Here is a 20,371-nt window from a genome sequence, read left to right as displayed (position 1 = left end):
GTTTCAAGGCACACTCACATTATCTTAAATGCTGGAGGCTTATTTTAAGACTACAGAGGACAGGAAGGTGACCGCCTCATCGAAGGCATGGCTGGGAAAATGACTGTCTTGTGGTGGGCACAGCAGCTCTCATAGCTGGGTAGCGCCCTCAACTTTGATGTCGATATCCACTGCTCAGTAGTCATCATGTACCTACTCTTACTTGGTTTCCCAACTTCTCCCTGCACATTTCTCCCTCTGCAGCTTCTGTTGTTCCTGAAAGAGGTTCTGATTGATTCTATTATAATCCAAAAGAGAGCCCCCTGACTCTCTTTTCTTCTAAATCATTCTGGCCTTCTAAATCATGTCCAGCCAAAGGATGGCTGCCCTTAACTAGGGCAGAGACACCCGGTATAATTGACTGTGGCCAATGTAATAGGTCAAAGCCAGAAAAGTGAAAGTTGCTCAGTTGTGTCCAACTCTTTGGGACCCCATGGACTATACAGTCCATGGAATTCTCCAGGCCAGAATACTGGAGTGGATAGCCTTTCCCTTCTCCAGGGGATCTTCCCAACCTAGGGATCGAACCAAGGTCTCCTACATTGCAGGCAGATTCTTTACCAACTGAGCTATCAGGGAAGCCCCACAAGCCAGAGGGCACAGCCAATTATGTGGAAGGACCCAACTCGGACAGCCTTCCTTAAACAGGCTGTGAGCAGGACAGACAGGCCTTCAGAAAATCATGGGTTTCTCAGTACAATCATGATGGGTTTAAAACGATAATGATGATCTACATCATTGTCAATATTGCAATTTCAGGAAGAAATCAAAGTAGTGGCAAAATGTACACTTGACAAATAGCAGCATTGCACAGCACTTAAGAGAAGTTGCTCTGGGGCCAGACAACGTGGGTTTGCTCTGGGATTACAGTATGCATCTGTGAATTAGTAGAACCTACCTGTAATAAGTTAGGGATGTGGATCTTTGACTCAGTATAATTCCATTTAAAGCCCCCTTTCATCCTTTGTCATACTGTTACATATTTTAGTTCTATATATTATAAATCTCATTATACATTTTTTCTCGATTTAAACAAAGAAAACATAAAAAGTGTATTCCAATTACCCAGATAGGAACTTTTTGCAGTGTTCTTTTCTGTCATGCAAGTCTTTGCTTTCCTGTGGAATGATTTTCCTTCAGCCTGAAGAACTTCTTTTAATAGTCATTTCTTGTATCTCAGCTCTGTTGGAGACAATTTCTTTCAGCTTCTGTTTGTCTGAAAATGTCTTTATTTCACCTTTTATTTTGAAAGATATTTTTACTGGGTTTAGAATCCTAGATAGGAAATGTTTTTCTTTTTCTTTTTATCCTTTCAGAACTTTAAAGACTATTCTACTCGTTATCTTTAGCCTTCATTGTCTCTGATGAGAAGCTAGTTTTCATCTTGTTCCCTTGTGTATGACGTGCCCTTTTTCTCTGGCTGCTTTTGACATTTCTCTTTATTTTTGGTTTTCAAGTTTGATATGATGTGCCTATCATGGCTTGTTTTCTCAGTGTATCATCTGTGTTTTTCTGCAGCGGTCTCTTCTATTTCCAGGACTCCAGGTATATGTGTATTGACTGCTTGTAGTGTCCCACAGGTCATCGTGGCTTTTTGCCCCTACTAATTTTTCTCTCTGTGCTTCAAACTGAATGATTCCTTTTGATTCCAGGTTCACAAATCCCTTCTTTCATTATTCAGTATGCTGTTAATCTCATCCAGTAGGAGTCTGACTAATTTTAGGAGTCTCCTTTGTTCTTTTTTATGGTTTTTATATCTCCACTGGAGTTTTCTATTTCTTTGCCCATTATATCCATCTTTTACTTCAGTTTATACTTAGCTGCTGCTGCTAAGTCGCTTCAGTCATGTCCAACTCTGTGCAACCCCAGAGATGGCAGCCCACCAGGCTCCCCTGTCCCTGGGATTCTCCAGGCAAGAACACTGGAGTGGGTTGCCATTTCCTTCTCCATTATACTTAGCTAGTTATTAATATTTTGACACCTTTGCTAGGTCCAATATTGGGGTCATCAGTGTATGTGTTAGTATTGGCTGTTTTTTTCCCTGTTGACTGTGGGTCACATTTTCCTATTTCTTTTTGTCTAGTAATTATTTTTATTGTATGAAGATGCATGTTAGAGACTCTGGATTCTATTATCTCCCTCCAGAGTGTTGAATTTTGTTCTAAAAGGCAGTTCAGTTACCTCCAGAGCATTACAACTTGGAGAGGTTTGTGTGTAGGCTTGTTAGGCTGGATCTATTTTGGTTTTGTCCTTAGTTTTAGGGCAGATAACTTAGTCCTGGTATGTGCCCCTTATTTCTTAGGTGTGCCCCTCCTTCTATTTAGTGGAAAGCTGAGAGTATTTGCCACATTACTCTATCCTGTCAGGTCTGGAACTTTGAACTCAGGGGCAGCTTGAGCCAGTAGATGCTGAAATATCTGCTTGGCACTTTCAGTTCTCCGGCAGTTTATTCGCCCTGGAATCAGTGGAGTTCTTGTCCTGCTTGCAGGCTAAGATCGGAGATAATTTTACACTCACATTTTGGGGCTGCCCTCCCTGCAATGGCTACTTTCAGGGACTTTCCATTCTGACTTCTAACCTGACAGCCCCACCTCCATTCTCTGACTCCCCAGGTAAGACTTAGTCTCCTGGTGGCTCAGATGGTAAAGAATCTGCCTGCAATGCAGGAGACCTGGGTTCGATCCCTGGGTTGGGAAGATCCCCTAGAGGAGGGCATGGCAACTCACTCCAGTATTCTTGCCTGGAGAATCCTCATGGCAAAGGAGACCGGTGGGCTACAGTCCATGGGGTTGCAAAGATTTGGACACGACTGAGGACTAAGCACACACGGCACACCTGTCTTGTCACATGGACAAGGGTGTGCACTCAGGTGTGACGTTACAGAAACATGGATCTCTCCTTTCAAGGATGGCATGCATTACAGTTTTTAATCATAGAAAAGAACCAGATGATAGCTTCCTATGTACCTGAAACTTATTGAACTTTGTTCACTGGATTTGTGCCAAGTGTCTCCTAGGTTATCAAGATTCCACTTAGCGTTCTTTGGGAGTTTATTAACTCATTTAGGTCCCCAAAGTGCTGTTTGATCATAATTTAATGATAGACTAACCTAATGGCTTGAAGTAGCCATCATGGTCAACAAAAGAGTCCGAAATGCAGTACTTGGATGCAATCTCAAAAACGACAGAATGATCTCTGTTCATTTCCAAGGCAAACCATTCAATATCACAGTAATCCAAGGCTATGCCCCAACCAGTAACGCTGAAGAAGCTGAAGTTGAACAGTTCTATGAAGACCTACAAGACCTTTTAGAACTAACACCCAAAAAAGATGTCCTTTTCATTATAGGGGACTGGAATGCAAAAGTAGGAAGTCAAGAAACACCTGGAGTAACAGGCAAATTTGGCCTTGGAATACGGAATGAAGCAGGGCAAAGACTAAGAACATGCACTGGTCATACCAAACACCCTCTTCCAACAACACAAGAGAAGACTCTACACATGGACATCACCAGATGGTCAACACCGAAATCAGATTGATTATATTCTTTGCAGCCAAAGATGGAGAAGCTCTATACAGTCAACAAAAACAAGACCAGGAGCTGACTGTGGCTCAGATCATGAACTCCTTATTACCAAATTCAGACTTAAATTGAAGAAAGTAGGGAAAACCACTAGACCATTCAGGTATGATTTAAATCAAATCCCTTATGATTATACAGTGGAAATGAGAAATAGATTTAAGGGCCTAGATCTGATAGATAGAGTGCCTGATGAGCTATGGAATGAGGTTCATGACATGGTACAGGAGACAGGGATCAAGACCATTCCCATGGAAAAGAAATGCAAAAAAGCAAAATGGCTGTTTGCGGAGGCCTCACAAATAGCTGTGAAAAGAAGAGAAGCGAAAAGCAAAGGAGAAAAGGAAACATATAAGCATCTGAATGCAGAGTTCCAAAGAAAAGCAAGAAGAGATAAGAAAGCCTTCCTCAGCCATCAATGCAAAGAAATAGAGGAAAACAACAGAATGCGAAAGACTAGAGATCTCTTCAAGAAAATTAGAGATACCCAGGGAACATTTCATACAAAGATGGGCTCGATAAAGGACAGAAATGGTATGGACCTAACAGAAGCAGAAGGTATTAAGAAGAGATGGCAAGAATACACAGAAGAACTGTACAAAAAAGATCTTCATGACCCAGATAATCACTATGGTGTGATCACTGACCTAGAGCCAGACATCCTGGAATGTGAGGTCAAGTGGGCCTTAGAAAGCATCACTACGAACAAAGCTAGTGGAGGTGATAGAATTCCAGTTGAGCTATTTCAAATCCTAAAAGATGATGCTGCGAAAGTGCTGCACTCAATATGCCAGCAAATTTGGAAAACTCAGCACTGGCCACAGGACTGGAAAAGGTCAGTTTTCATTCCAGTCCCAAAGAAAGGCAATGCCAAAGAATGCTCAAACTACCGCACATTTGCACTCATCTCACATGCTAGTAAAGTAATGCTCAAAATTCTCCAAGCCAGGCTTCAGCAATATGTGAACCGTGAACTTCCAGATGTTCAAGCTGCTTTTAGAAAAGGCAGAGGAACCAGAGATCAAATTGCCAACATCCGCTGGATCATAGAAAAAGCAAGAGAGTTCCAGAAGAACATCTATTTCTGCTTTATTGACTATGCCAAAGCCTTTGACTGTGTGGATCACAATAAATTGTGGAAAATTCTGAAAGAGATGGGAATACCAGACCACCTGACCTGCCTCTTGAGAAACCTGTATGCAGGTCAGGAAGCAAGAGTTAGAACTGGCCGTGGAACAACAGACTGGTTCCAAATAGGAAAAGGAGTACGTCAAGGCTGTATATCATCACCCTGCTTATTTAACTTATATGCAGAGTACATCATGAGAAACACTGGACTGGAAGAAACACAAACTGGAATCAAGATTGCCGGGAGAAATATCAATAACCTCAGATATGCAGATGACACCACCCTTCTGGCAGAAAGTGAAGAGGAACTCAAAAGCCTCTTGATGAAAGTGAAAGTGGAGAGTGAAAAAGTTGGCTTAAAGCTCAACATTCAAAAAACAAAGATCATGGCATCTGGTCCCATCACTTCATGGGAAATAGATGGGGCAACAGTGGAAACAGTGTCAGACTTTATTTTTTGGAGCTCCAAAATCACTGCAGATGGTGACTGCAGCCATGAAATTAAAAGACGTTTACTCCTTGGAAGGAAAGTTATGACCAACCTAGATAGCATATTGAAAAGCAGAGACAATACTTTGCCAACAAAGGTCCATCTATTCAAGGCTATGGTTTTTCCATTGGTCATGTATGGATGTGAGTGTTGGACTGTGAAGAAAGCTGAGCGCCGAAGAATTGATGCTTTTGAACTGTGGTGTTGGAGAAGACTCTTGAGAGTCCCTTAGGCTGCAAGGAGATCCAACCAGTCCATTCTGAAGGAGATCAGCCCTGGGATTTCTTTGGAAGGAATTATGCTAAAGCTGAAACTCCAGTACTTTGGCCACCTCTTGTGAAGAGTTGACTCATTGGAAAAGACTCTGATGCTGGGAGAGATTGGGGGCCGGCAGAGAAGGGGACGACAGAGAACGAGATGGCTGGATGGCATCACGGACTCGATGGATGTGAGTCTGAGTGAACTCTGGGAGTTGGTGATGGACAGGGAGGCCTGGCGTGCTGCGATTCATGGGGTCACAAAGAGTCAGACACGACTGAGCGACTGAACTGAACTGAATGGCTTGAAAGAAGCTGGGGCACTTCTGAAAATATGTTCAAAATCCCTGATACTTCAAGAAGGTTAATCTTCTCCAAATTTTAACTCAGCAGTAGAGAACAATCAAATTGTGTATTAATTTGCTTTTGGTTGCAAGTTACAAAGCCTAACCATCAGGCCAATTACAGGTTATGCCATGAGGGGATTTTTTTACATGCACCAGTATTTTCTTACAAGCACTTTAATATGAAATTTTAAAAATTCTTAAGGTAGATAACAGCAAAAAAGCTTTCATATAAATACATTATCTACAGGTTGATTTCATATACCTTGTCACCATAGTACTTAACGAATTGGGCTATATTAGCTTCAGTTAACTATTTTAGTTAATCCACATAATTTGTTGAATCAGAACTTCATATAGTGTACATGATTTAAATGAAATGAATTTTGTTAAAGTCTCAAATTTGTTAACTCTTCTGCTTTTTGTTAAATGTTTTAAATGGTTGATTAGCTCATAGTTTCTTAGTTTCTTGCAGCATAATTGATACTGGGTTGGCTAAAAAGTTCACGTTTTTCCATAACATCTTATGGAGAAACCTGAATGAACTTGTTGGCCAACCCAGTCCATTGTCTATGTTGTTATGTGGTTAACTGAAGGTATTCTCTTTGTAAACTTCAACTAGTTGCCTATAAAATTGCTTGGCAGAAACTGATGGTGTTGAATTGAAGAGCCAAATACCTTGTCCTTTATTTAGAGATTATATGTCTAAAAAGTCATTCTGTGTATAATTAAAGATTAATCAACCAATCAAAAGATATAGCTCTAGTGTTACTAGTTTTCTTTAGTGTTACCATCGATGCCCAACAAAATATTGAATTACCAGCAAAATTACCCATAAAGATATTGTACCAGTAAATAACTCTTAGACTTCTTTCTAAAAAATCCCTTATATTTACAAATATAATTCATTCACAAAACTGCACTCTTATATAACTGGGACTTAATGATTCAGGGAAGAAAATGATAGGGCTGTACAGTCAGATATCTCTTTGGTCTTTGGTGGATTTACACACTTTCTGATAACAAGTTTTAAATGAGGAGAGTATCTCTAGTGATTTGTACAGTCTAGGTGACTACATGAAATAAAAGCAGGCAGACATGGCCTTCCAGGCAAGCCTCTTTAGGCTGGAATTCATGGAACCAAAGGGGAGCTAAGTACCAAGCCAGGCCATGGCTGTATCCACTGAGTTTTAAATTTCCAGTTTGCTTTTTTCATTTCTGAGAGTTTTATTTATATCCCTATAGATACTTTTGACATTTTCTCATTCTTTGATTAGCTTTTTTAAGGATTAAGTTGGAAGTGATGCTCTGTGGTTGGATCATTCTTTTCTGAAATTTGCATGAGAAGGAGAGAAACTGGGTGGCCTAGTGAGAGGTAAACACAAGATCAAGAGGGCAAGATGATTAAAGGTTTAGAAAGTAGAACTAAAGAGAATGACATAAAAATGAGTTACTTAAATCATAAATTTTACTCTACCTTGAAATAAATTATTATTGCAGATCAGCAGTTTAAAACTCAGTAACATTCCCCCTTATAGTTATCCAGCTCTGTTTTCTTATATCAAATGGGAAAATTAAATACTCAGAGGTAAAGTCAAGTGGGTATTTTAGTTCCTACCAGCCATAATTCCCTCTTTGTCCAAGACTTATTGCTTAAGTAAATACAGCTTTGAAAAATTATATCTTGTTATTTTAGCTAAAACAAACAAGTATTCCTCCAAGTTACTTAGCTTGTAGCCACATATTTAGCTATGTGGCCCTATAACTTGGAGCTTTTTACTATGATACAAGGAATTATAGATAATTGTGACCAGTTCTTGTCCTTATGAAGGATAAAAAGGAATGGATTTTCATTTTTAAATGGAGGTCTTTAATTAGATCCAAGTAAGAGCCATCTACTGAGCAAGTTTATTAGCACGGCCTTTGTTTCTTAGTGGCTCATCTCTCAGCATTTAGTAGCTTACCAATGTCTCCACTCTTCACTGTCAGAGAAGAACAAAGCAGAAATTCCTGGGTCTGAAGTTCTAGATCTTCAGACAGTTTTATTACCCTGTGAGCACCTACTCTTTCTTGGGTTAGAGGTTCTCCAGTTTTAGACTGTGTTGGAAACACCATCAGGGTACCTCATTTAACAGGCAGATTCTAGGGTCCCATTGTTACAGCTTCTGATCCAGCAACTGTTGATAAGAGTCAGAGGATATGCATTTTTAGCAAGTTCTCGAGGTGATTCTAGACCAGGTGCCCTGAGGCCCAGACTTGGTGAATGATGGTATATGCTTACCTTTGGCAAAAATTGAGAGCTGTTAGGATGTTTTCTGAGAAACTTGTATGCAACACAAGAAGCAACAGAACTGGACATAGAACAACAGACTGGTTCAGAATTGGGAAAGGAGTACCTCAAGGCTGTATATTGTCACACAGCTTATTTAACTTATATGCAGAGTGCATCATGCAAAATGTCAGGCTGGATGAAACACAAGCTGGAATCAAGATTGCTGGGGGAAATAACTTCAGATATGCAGATGATACCACTCTAATGGCAGAAAATGAAGAGGAACTAAAGAGCCTCTTGAATGATGGAGAAAGAGTGAAAAAACTGGCTTAAAACTCTACATTCAAAAAACTAAGATCGTGGCATCTCGGCCTATCACTTCATGACAAATAGATGGGGAAAAAGTGGAAACAGTGGCAGAGTTTATTTTCCTGGGCTCCAAAATCACTGTGAACAGTGATTGCAACCATGAAATTAAAAGACACGTGCTCCTTGGAAGGAAAGCCTTGACAAACCTAGACAGCTTATTAAAAAGCAGAGACATCACTTTGCCGACAAAGGTCCGTATAGTCAAAGCCATAATTTTTCCATTAGTCATGTACAGGTGTGAGAGCTGGACCATAAAAAAGGCTGAGCGCCGAAGAATTGATGCCTTCCAATTGTGCTGGAGAAGACTCTTTATAGAGTTCCTTGGACAGCAAAGAGATCCAACCAGTCAATCCTAAAGGAAATCAACCCTGAATATTCATTGTAAGGACTGGTGCTGAAGCTGAAGCTCCAATTCTTTGGCCATCTCATGTGAAAAGATGACTCACTGGAAAAGACCTTGATGCCAGGAAAGATTGAGGGCAGGAGGAGAAGGGGGTGTCAGAGGATGAGATGGTTGGATGGCATACTGACTCAATGGACATGAATTTGAGCAAACTCAGGGAGATAGTAAAGGACAGGAAAGGATGGTGTGCTGCAGTTCATGGGGTCATGAAGAGTCGGACTGGACTTAGCAACTGAATAACAGCAAGGATGCATTCTCTGGCCCCTGCCTCCTCCTACTCCAAGATTACTTGATTGTAGGGTAAGCATATATGGCTTGAGATTTTTAGTATTATTTATATAATTGTGTATTTTTGACTTTAAAGAAAAATAACTGCTAGAATGTTCTTTAACAAATATGCCTTTTATCCTTATTGAGAAAAAGAAATTAATGTTGAGTTCATAAGAGTTTTGAAGAGCAAAGCCATCATTTTGACCTATTTGTTTTTCTGGTTCCCAGACTCTTCCTTACTTTTTCTCCCTTACCTAATTTTCTAATTTTAAGCCGCTGATTCTCTCCAGTGACTACTGGAAACTTAATCACCAAACAGTGGGGCCAAACCCCAGGCCCTTGCCCTCTACTTTCTGGACCAGACTTGTACCTATTAGCCCTGTCTCTCTTCTGCCCTTCCCTGTGTGACCTGCAAGGGTTAAATGAGAGCATGATGTTTATTACCTAATAGCTATTTTGAAAAAGCTTTCCCTATTTGTTAGCATTATCCATATTATATCTGAATGTTCAGAGGTATTTGAGTTCAGATGCTTAGAACAGATACAGAGTCCAAATGAAAATCAAGGCAAGTTTTATATAAAATAAAGCTCCTCTCTGCTCTTATCAGATAAATTCCTTAGACGCTCACAGGCTACATGCACAAGTCATAGTTAAAATAATTTTTCTATTTTTATCTACTCTAACAAAGAGACAAAGCAATAACTATTTCAACCAAAAATAACCTCTGTCGTGATGCAGACCCACAGCAAGTGGCTGCAGCCCCTCCCCACTCCCTGCTCTCAGGATTGTTTATAGCCAGGGTGGTGATAGAGTCAACAGGATGTGGTCACAGGTCAAGGGTCAGAGGGACTATATGGTGATTTCCATGCAGTGTGTGTATAAGAGGTATTTGTCTTTTCTTATCCTGGAAATGAACTCAAGCAACATGGATGGGGATGGTTGAGTCACAATTACGTCAAAGTCAGAAAAGCCCTCATCCTTTAGAAATCTAACTAAAGCATTTTATGAATGAACACTTGGTCCAGTCTTCTCCCTATCCTGAAAGAGTTGATGGAGGGAGCTTTTACAAAGAGTGTTCTCCCTGTCTGCAGAGAGAGAGATGAGAAGGAATAGCCCCCCCTCCCCACTTTTGGAAAGTTATCATTTGAGGATATGAGATTTTATCTTATTGTGATCATGAGGGGGGCCTGCTGCCCAGGGACTCCAGGTGGCAGATGGAAGGAGTCTGAGTTTCCCCTGACATTTGGAGATGCTATACTAACCATGGGACCACCCACCTTTGGATTTCAGAATGGCATGGGCACGTAGCCATCCCTCCCCTCAAGGACAAAAAGTCAGACCCGGAGAGGCTTTGGGTGTGGGTGACAGGACAGAGCAGTGGATGCCGCGCTTGTGGACAAATAACTAGGGGCCAGTCCTCACTGAGGAGATCTGATGAGCTCTGAAATCCAGACAAGCAGTCTCTCACAGGGAGGAGATGTGCTCAACACCTCTTCACATCCCCAAAGCAATCCAATCGTTTCCTTTAAACATGGACATGACCACAAGAGAAAGTGGGGAGGGTAATCTCAGAACTGCTCTGAACTGAGGGAGTTTACCGTGAACTGACTCAACAATACATGGAATTGGGAGGTGGCCCAGAAAGCTAACTTATAGAAAAGCACATTATTATTTTTTTTTTACATATTTGAATATATGGACAGATGTACCTCTCCTCCTGAACAATCCTCTATCTCAAAATACAAAACAAAAAACCAGTCTCACCTCAATCCTACTCTCTGAAGCTCTCCATCCCTTTTTCCCTGTACTGTCCAACTTTTGGAGAAAATGGTCGATACTGGGTCTCTGTTCTTTGAGATCTAGCTATTGCTTAACCCCTCCTCATCTGACATCTGGCTCCAGGCTGTCAAACTTGCTGTCAAACTGGTCAGTCATTGAGAAAACAATTATTGAACTTATACCTTGAGTTCTGACTTTTCCTCTTTCTGACTTACATAAGTAGGTTCAATTGATGATTAAAGAACCTCACCAATGTTCTACTGACCCTTCAAATGAATCCAAACCCAAATCACTATCTCCCCCTCCCCACCCCTCCCTGCCAATCAGCTTAACCCTCCTGGTCTGTGAGCCTCCAACAAGATGAAAACTTCCGGGTCATCTTGAATCCCCTCCCACCTCCTGTTCTCCATCTAACTCATTTCAAGTCTCTACTTTGAGGGCTACCACAGAGGGTTGATGTGAAAGCCCAATAAGTCAGATCTCTGCGGTTATTAACTAGAAGTGTGCTTCAGAATCATCTGTGTTAAACACAGAAATATCAAAAACAAACAACCTAAAAATGATGCCCCCAGTCCCACCTCAGATGGGCTTACTCTGAATGTGGGGCCCAATCAATATCATAGTCTCCCTCATCTGTGCTCTGTGGACAGATCAGAAGGGACTCCTGCCTTGTTCTCCAGTTGCTTCCTGTGTCTGCCCAGCCAAACAGGAGCTGCTCTGCCCTGCCTTACTCCAGGGTCTTCCTGGTATTCAGCCCAGGGCTGGAATGAAGCCTACTGGGTTCATTCCAATCAGTAGGGATACTGATTGGGTGGAGGATGCTTCCCAAATACAACAAACAGGTGTACCTGTAAGACGTCAAGAGCCGCCATAATGCTTCAGAACACAGGTTTGAGCCATTTTGATTCTTTACATCAGGGATCTGGGGTCTCGTGTACCACTCCGTCTGACAAATCAAGAGTCCATCAGAAACTGGTTTCTGCACTTCAGGGACGTGTATACAGCTCTTACAGGTGGCTTCAGCTGGGAGCCCTCCTGAACTAGGAAGGGTCCTTGAGGCACAAAACTCATTCACTGGCTCCCTCATTCAGACTGATTCAAGACTCAAGGATCCATGCAGTCAGCTGGTAGGGCTAGGTTCCCAGTGGTCTTCCGTTAATCAGCTCACCCAGGTGGCATCCAGTTAGTTGGGCATTTTATTCAATCCTTCATTTATTCCTGCAGGCCTCTGTCACAGAACCAGTCACCCAACAGATATTTACTGAGAGCCTACTAAGTGCCAGACACTGTCTTCACACAGGAGACAAAACGGATGATAACACAAGGAGCACTGGACCCTTGAAACCTACCAGGCTGGTGTTGGGCGGATTCTCAGGAGTTCTGGGGCCTGGAGATCAATGTCCAGCACCTGGCTGAACGTCACTTTCCACTCTTCATCTCTTCCTGCTTTGCTCCTTTCGGTGGCTGGAGCTCCCAAGCCACAGGTAGGAAGGTCGAGACAAGGATGAAGTGGCCACTGGGAAAAGGAGAGACAAAAACAAGAACATAGGGCGAATGTAGTGGGAAAGGAGCGTGGCCAGGAGCATTTATCCAAGTTTCTACCTTCATTGTCTTAGGGAGAGGGTCCGGCAGGGAGGACAGATGCTTCGAGGCAGAGAAGGGTGGGCCAGCCACCGGGCCCAGGGGTGCGGGCGGCTCTGCCAGCTAGCCTGGGGTTCTCGGGGCGCTGGCGGGGCGCGGGGCGGCGCGGCGGGGGCGCGCGGCGGGAGGGGCTGTGCGCGGCGCGGCCCCCTAGCGCGCGGGGCCTGGCGACGAGCGCGCCGGCCCGGCTCGGCGCCGGTACCCCAGGCGCGGGCGGTCGCCCCGCGGCCCCGGGCTGGACCATGGCGACCGACAGTAAGTGCGCTCGGGCGGCGGAGACCCCGGGTGGGGGGCTGCGGGGCCGGGGGCGGGAAGTTTTCCTCTTTGCGATGCCCGCCTTTGTGCCGGGCTCGCGGGGGCCGCGGCCGGGTGCCCCCGCGCCCCTCTGCCCATCACCCTCTCCAGCCAGCAGGATCGGAGAGGCACAGGCGGCCCTGGCAGCCCGGTCCGGAGGGATGCGGTGGAAGGGCGAGCGGCGGACGCCGAGGTGGAGGGGACGCTCGAAGCCAACGCAGCCCTTCTGGGGATGCCCCTGGGCCCAGAGCCGGCCTTTTGGGAACCTTGCCATCCAGGCGCCGGGAGCTTATTTAGCGTTGAATTTAAGGTTCGCCCCGAGTGCTGGGGCTGGTTTTGCGTGTTCGCCTTCTGGGGATGAGGGTGGCTTGACTGCTGGGCTGCCCCATGTGCCCACCCGGGCCACGTTCCCAGGGGCCAGAGACCTTATCTGGTCACCATGGACAGCGAACCAGGTGAGCGCGTGGATGTCAGGTTAAAACTACTGAATGGAAGTGTTGGAAGAGGCTGGGTTGGCCTGCTTTTGGCATCTTGGCACCACTGTTTTATTGGCTCAGTGCTTTTGGAAATGGAATCACGTCTACGAAAGCTGGTTAAGTTAGATGTGTCGGAAGCTGGGTGCGCATTAGCGGAGCCTCAAAGGGAGTGTGTGTGCGTGCGTGTGTGTGCTCAGTCATGCCCGACTCTGCGACCCCATGGACTGTAGCCCGCCAGGTTCCTCTGTCCAAGGAATTTTCCAGACAAGAATACTAGAGTGTGTTGCCAGCTCCTACTCCAGGGGATCTTTCCGACCTAGGGATAGAACTGGCGTCTGTTGCGTCTTCTGCATTGGCAGGCAGATGCCTTATCACTGCGACACCTGGGAAGCCCCATGTTCAACTCTACTGATTGAAGAATAAAACTTTAGCCCATTGGTTTTGTTTATGGAAAAATGGTAATGATATTCTACCAGCTTAGCTTTTGAGCTGATTTTTAAGTACGACCTTAATTATGCTTGTTTTCAGTTGGCATGGAGCAGAAACTATGAAGGTTTCCAGAATGTAGAGGATAATTAGTTTGTCTTTGTTCTTATTCAGAAGTAGGGTAAGACACTTACTGTGTGTCCCTACTGGGGAAATGAAAAGAAAGTATTCTCAGCCAGTGTCTTGAAAAATTCTCTCCAGATGTTGACTATGTCTGCAGCTTAAAGATCCACAGTTCTTTTACTGTTAGTGTAAAGGTGATCCTGGAAAGGGCTTGTCCTAGATGCAGAGTTCTTTAGTCAGTTCTCAGCTTGCCTGCATTTTATAATTACTCCCAGAGCTTTCAAAAATCCTTGAGCATCAGTATTTTTATTTTTTTAAAGTAATACATCTCAGATTTTAATCTGAATCAGAATCTCCTGGAGGGCTTGTTATCACAGGTTGCTGGCCCCCACTTCCAAAATCTGCAATTCAGTAAGTCTGTGTTGTAGCCTGAGAATTGATGTTTTTTTAATCAAGTTTCAGGTGTTGCTGAAGCTACTATGCTCCCTGTCTTCTCTCTGTAGATGTGGGAATGACAGGTAAAAGGCAGGTAGGAGCACAGAGAGACGGTCACTTCTTCAGTCCTGTCAATGTGTGGCAGGTACATGGCATCGTGAACATATATCACACCTGGGCAGTGTTGCCTTTGGGCTACAGTGGACTGCTTTCTCTATTTTTGTCCCCAAAGAAATTTACTCTTGAGAGAAAAATTGGTTCTAAAGTTAAGCAAAACCAGAATCCTCTCCAGTCATTCCTGGAAGTAATCCAGAAGGACATTTTTTTGTTGTTGTTGTTGTTACAAGTATGGTATGTAAATGTATATAAAATACACAGATATTTTAAAAATATTTGCCTGGCAACTTATAATGTTCACAAGAAGAATGCCCAGACAACATGCCCTCTGAAGGCAGATTCTAGAGGAAGAATGGAGGCTCTGAGGGCCTCACCTTGGTTTTCAGAGAGGTGTGGTGAAATGGGAAGGATCTTTGAGACCATCAAACTAAACTCCCCTTGGGCAATTCATATTTTTATTTGTATAATTCAGGTTTATGAGATCTTAAAATGTTGAAACAATTGGGAGGAACTATAGTGGGAAAAAAAGGAGACTAGTAGGGGAGAAAAAACAAACCCAAACTCTGTTAGTATGAGCAGCTTGGTTATTATATAAAGTGGTGGTACTTAAGTATTTGGCCTATGTTTCTTGATTTTCTCAGTAACAAGTATTCCAGATAGTTTTGTGTTTCCAGATCATAGTGAAGTATTTTTCTCTTTTTCTTCCATTTGTGTCACTTGTTCCATTATTAGTACTTGCCCTTATGAGTCTTTATTGTTAAAGTCACTGTAATCTGTTTAGAAGTGTAATTTCTTAGGAACAGCCAGGCATATTTGGGCAATGTTGGAAATATATAATCGTATTATGCCCTGGCAATCTCGGGCCCTTCTTGCTGTGGATGAATATTTGGTTTTATCAGGAAAACTTCTAGTCCCCATCTGCTTGCTCCTGTTTTACTGGTTGGTTGTGTATCACTTTGGCTGGGTACATCCAGGCTACTACCTCACAGGCCATTCCTCCTCCTGCTACTGGTCAACAACCTGCACTTTACTTCTTCCCCACCCTACTTATCCCAGCAGTGATTTCTACTCTGTGCCTAGTCCTGGAGGATAGAAGGAAGAGACAGCAGGGGAAGGAAAATCAAATTTAGACCCTACACAGGTGAAGGTTAGCAAGCTCTGCCAAATAGCTACTCAAGATGTTTAGGACTTAGGATGTTGAGTGTTTAAAAGAAAATTGCTTGATTTTAGTGGAAAGGAACTCAAATTCTTAAGTAAAATTATTTCCAGTCATAATTATTATTAAACAGCTTACAAATAATGCCAGCTAAAAAACAGAGACAAAAAGAGTTAGAAAACGACTACTTTGCCACCGTCATAAGTAAGTAAGTAAGTTAGTGTTAGTCGCTCAGTCGTGACTGACTCTCTGCAACCCCGTGGACTGCAGCCCACAAGGCTCCTCTGTCCATGAGATTTTCCAGGCAAGGATACTGGAATGGGTTGCCATTTCCTTCTCCAGGGGATCTTCCCAACCCAGGGATTGAACCCAGGTCTCCTGCACTGCAACCAAGCTACAAGGGAAGCCCTTGCAACCATCATAGATTACTGATTCATACAGGAATCATCCGTGGATGCTAAACTATTGTGTGAAAACCTGAACACCAGAATATTTACATTTTGGGGTAATTTCTTCACAGATTTCTTATTAATTGCACAGGGGGAAATGGTAATGTTATAGTGCAGAAACATGGGGTTCACTACCTTAACCAAACCATCAAAGGTAGCATCACTAGTTAGTAATAGGGCAAGCTGGTAACCTGTGCTGCCTGATCTGAAACCTTGAGAAGGATAGAGGGTTACTTATGCCAAAAATGGATACCCTGGTTCTCATCAGGGGGAAATATCAGACAAACCCACATTTGGAGACATTTCACCAAAGTCAGTGTCATGAAAGATGGCTGAGGCACTGTTCTAGAATGAAGGAGACTAAAGAGATAAGTAAATGCAATAGATGGTTTGGATAAGACCCAAATCAGGAAAAAATGCTACCAAGGACAGTATTGTGATAATTGGGAAATCTGAGTATGGATTGTATGTTGGATAATAGCCAGGTTGTCGTACAGTCACTAAGTCATGTCCGACTCTGTGACCCCATGGAGTGTAGCACACCAGGCTTCCCTGTCCTTCACTATCTCCTGGAGTGTGCTGAAACTCATGTCCATTGAATCAGTGATGCCATCCAACCATGTCATCCTCTGTCACCCCCTTCTCCTCTTGCCCTCAGTCTTTCCCAGTATCAGGGTCTTTTTCAGAGTTGGCTCTTTGGATCAGGTGGCAAAGTATCGTAGCTTCAGCTTCAGCACCAGTCCTTCCAATGAATATTCAGGGTTGATTTTCTTTAGGATTGACTGGTTTGATCTCCTTCCTATCCAGGGAACTCTCAAGAGTCTTTTCTAGCACCACAGTTCAAAAGCATCAATTCTTTGGCACTCAGCTTTCTTTATGGTCCAACACTCACATCCATACATGACTACTGGAAAACCATAGCTTTGACTAAATGGACCTTTGTCAGCAAAGTGATGTCTCTGCTTTTTAATACACTGTCTAGATTTGTCATAGCTTTTCTTCCAAGGAGCAAGCATCTTTTAATTTCATGGCTGCAGTCACAGTCTGTAGTGATTTTGGAGTCCAAGAAAATGAAATCTGCCACTGTTTCCCCATCTATTTTCCATGAAGTGATGGGACTGGATGCCATGATCTTCAGTTTTTGAATGTTGAGCTTTAAGTCAGCTTTTTCCCCTCTCCTCTTTTGCCTTTATCAAGAGGCTCTTTAGTTCCTTTTCACTTTCTGCCATTAAAATAGCCTTGTATCAATGTTAAATTCCCTAAATAGGATGTTTTAACTGCAGTTTGGAAGGGACCATCTTTCTTAGGAGAAACTGGAGTCTTTAGGGGTAAAGGGACATGATGTCTGCAACAAAATCTCAAATGGTTTAGGAGAAAAATGTTCATGTGTATGTGTGTACTTGTATGTGTATGTGTGTTATACAAGAAAAGAGAGAAAATGTGCCAGATCTTAGCATTTGGTGAATCTAGGAGTTCTTTGTACTATTCTTCCAAGTCTTCTGTACATTTGCAAATCAAACATATGGTTCCAAGTAAATTTTAGGATTATTTGTTCTAGTTCTGTGAAAAATGTCATGGGTAATTTCCTGAGTGTTCATTGGAAGGACTGATGTTGAAGCTGAAACTCCAATACTTTGGCCACCTGATGCGAAGAGCTGACTCATTTGAAAAGACCTTGATGCTGGAAAAGATTGAGGGTGAAGAGAAGGAGACGACAGAGGATGAGATGGTTGGATGGTATCATTGACTCAATGGATATGAGTTTGGGTGGACTCCAGGAGTTGGTGCTGGACAGGGAGGCCTGGGGTGCTGCAGTCCATGGAGTCACAAAGAGTCGGACATGACTGAGCAACTGAAATGAACTGAATTTGATAGCTCAGTCATATCTGACTCTTTGCAGCTGCATGAACTGTAGCCTGCCAGACTCCTCTGTTCATGGGATTTTTCAGGCTAGAATACTGGAGTGGGTTGCCATTTCCTCCTCTGGGGCATCTTCCTGACCCAGGGATCGAACCAATGTCTCCTGCATTGGCAGGAGGATTTTTTACCCTTAAGTCACCTGGTAGGGATTGTATTAAATCTGTGGATTGCTTTGGGTAGTATGGCCATTTTAATAATATTCAGTTCAGTTCAGTCGCTCAGTTGTGTCTGACTCTTTGTGACCCCATGAGCTGCAGCATACCAGGCTTCCCTGTTCATCACCAACTCCTGGAGCTTACTCAAACTCATGTCCATCGTGTCAGTGATGCGATCCAACCATCTCATCCTCTGTCATCCCCTTCTTGAAACAGTATTAATTCTTCCAATCTAAGATCATTGGATATCTTGTCATTTCCTTGAATCATCTTCAATTTCCCTTATTAATGTTTTATAGTTCTTAGCATACAATTCTTTTACCTCCTCAATCAGGTCTGTTCCTAAGTATTTTTCTTTTTTTAGTGTGATTTCTAAAAGGAATTGCTTTTTTTAAACATCCCCTTTCTGACATATATGTGTAACTGAATCACTTTGGTATATGACAGAAATGAACACAATATTGTGAATCAACTATACTTCTATTAAAAAAAATAAAAAACAAACAACAGTCTGGGATGTTGATTTTTAACTCTAGGCATTTTTGTCTGATATTTTGGAGTTTACTTATTGAGCAAAATAATACTGAAAGACTTAATTCTGGACTCCTAAATCTGGTTTGAGATGATAATGTTCACAAAACTTTTTATTGTGGAAAATTTCATATACATATGAAAGAACCGAGAATAGTATAATGAACCCAATGTACTCAGGTAACCCAGCTTTAAAAATTATCAGCATTTTGCATCTGCCTATCTTCACACCCCCTTTTTAGGTGCTGGCTGTTTTTGAAAGCAATTCCAAGATATCATGTTATTTCAACCACTGATGTTTAGTATGCCTCTGTGTACACTTTTTTCTTCCCATGACCCCCATGCTGCTCTTGCACTTAAGAGAAGTAATGATTCTGCAATTAGTGATGATAATGTTTAGAACTTGTTAGCGATGCAAGATAGTAACCAGAGTTCTGAGAAATGCTCTGATTTGACATGTATGGGTTGTGGATTTGTTCTAAGTTTGAAAAGTTGAGAGAGCCTGGGTAATTACAAATGGTGTAGAAGAAAGGGTATGAGAAGCTGCTTATTCTTGTTTTGTTTTGCAAACACCTCCTCCTGTTTTTAAACCAAGAATTAAATTCCAGGAAAAAAACATAAATATGGGTATGGAGACAGTGTTCTGAACTGATTTACTCATTTGATGCTACCCTGATGAAATGTTCTGAAAGTTAGAATGATTAATTTCATACTATTTAGAATTCCATAAGTTTAAATTTCAGCATGGCATCTTTGATTTAGAAAGCTCAGTGAAGTTTTTTCTTGACTGAGCTGACTTTCTAATGTTTTGAAATAGAAATGGGCCAGATCTCTTGGGAGGAGTAAACCTCCTAAGTGTGGGTAGATGTGGATGGCAGTTGCTCTTTTAGGTCCCTAGGGTATCATTTAGTAATTAACTACTATTGTTTAGCCTTATGGGTTGGTTAAAACATGTCCATTATGCCATTTGACAATGGTTATCTGTATGTTAAAATGATCATAAAATTGATTGATAGCTCTTTGTAATAAATTAGGGCAGTTTCTGAAGCTCATATATATTGCAAATAAAGTTCTTATCAACCTTCCATTAAGGGACTATACACAACTGATTTTAGGCACTTTAAATTTAAGCACAGATACCATTCCTTTACTTTTTTTTTTTTTTTTTTTTTGCTGAACTGTGCAGCATGCAGGATCTTAGTTCTGCAACCCAGGATCAAATCCGTGCCCCTTGCATTGGGAGTGTAGAGTCTTAACTACTGGACTGCCAGGGAACCCCCTTCATTAGATTTTCTTATTGCCAGAGTATATTATTTTTGAGAGTTCTGATTTTAGGAATGCACTAAATCACATTTTATACTTTAACTTACAATGGAGCAAAGGTTAAGAGACATATAATGATTTTATCCACCCTCTTTGAAAAAATGTCCCTGGCTTATATACTAATATATTTATACACTACCTTAATTATAATCTTATTACCAGTCAAAGTTAGATTTTCAATTGACTTAGCTCAATAGAAATTTCGAGATTGAGGAACTCCGTGTGGGATGGTGGAAGACAGCACAGACCCAGTTTCAGAGCCACCCACATTCCAAACTCTGGCCCTGCCATTCTGGCTGCATAACCTTAGGAAGTTGTTTTAACTTCCCAGAGGTTTTGTCTTATACCACTTGAAGAGTTGCAAGAATTAACTGAGCTTGTGCACACAGTAGCC

General features: G+C 42.3%; 1 protein-coding gene and 1 long non-coding RNA gene across 2 annotated transcripts in view; one reads left to right on the top strand and one right to left on the bottom strand.

Moving 5' to 3' along the window:
- Positions 1–12,028: 12,028 nt before the first annotated feature.
- LOC123328009 lies at positions 12,029–12,660 on the bottom strand. The gene is made up of 3 exons (XR_006542702.1): positions 12,534–12,660; positions 12,281–12,447; positions 12,029–12,159 (listed from the first exon to the last, which is right to left on the bottom strand). It is a non-coding gene; the product is annotated as an uncharacterized LOC123328009 (long non-coding RNA).
- Positions 12,661–12,740: 80 nt separating this feature from the next.
- SYT16 (synaptotagmin 16) overlaps positions 12,741–20,371 on the top strand; it is a 296,976-nt gene continuing 289,345 nt past the window's right edge. Inside the window, exon 1 of the mRNA XM_025296465.3 lies at positions 12,741–12,827. Coding sequence (XP_025152250.2) covers positions 12,815–12,827 — 13 coding nt within the window. The 5' untranslated portion in view covers positions 12,741–12,814. The remainder of the gene's footprint in view (positions 12,828–20,371) is intronic.

Source organism: Bubalus bubalis, chromosome 11 (assembly GCF_019923935.1).
Source record: "Bubalus bubalis isolate 160015118507 breed Murrah chromosome 11, NDDB_SH_1, whole genome shotgun sequence".
Lineage (NCBI taxonomy): Eukaryota > Metazoa > Chordata > Mammalia > Artiodactyla > Bovidae > Bubalus > Bubalus bubalis.
This window is presented reverse-complemented; position numbering and strand designations above follow the sequence as displayed.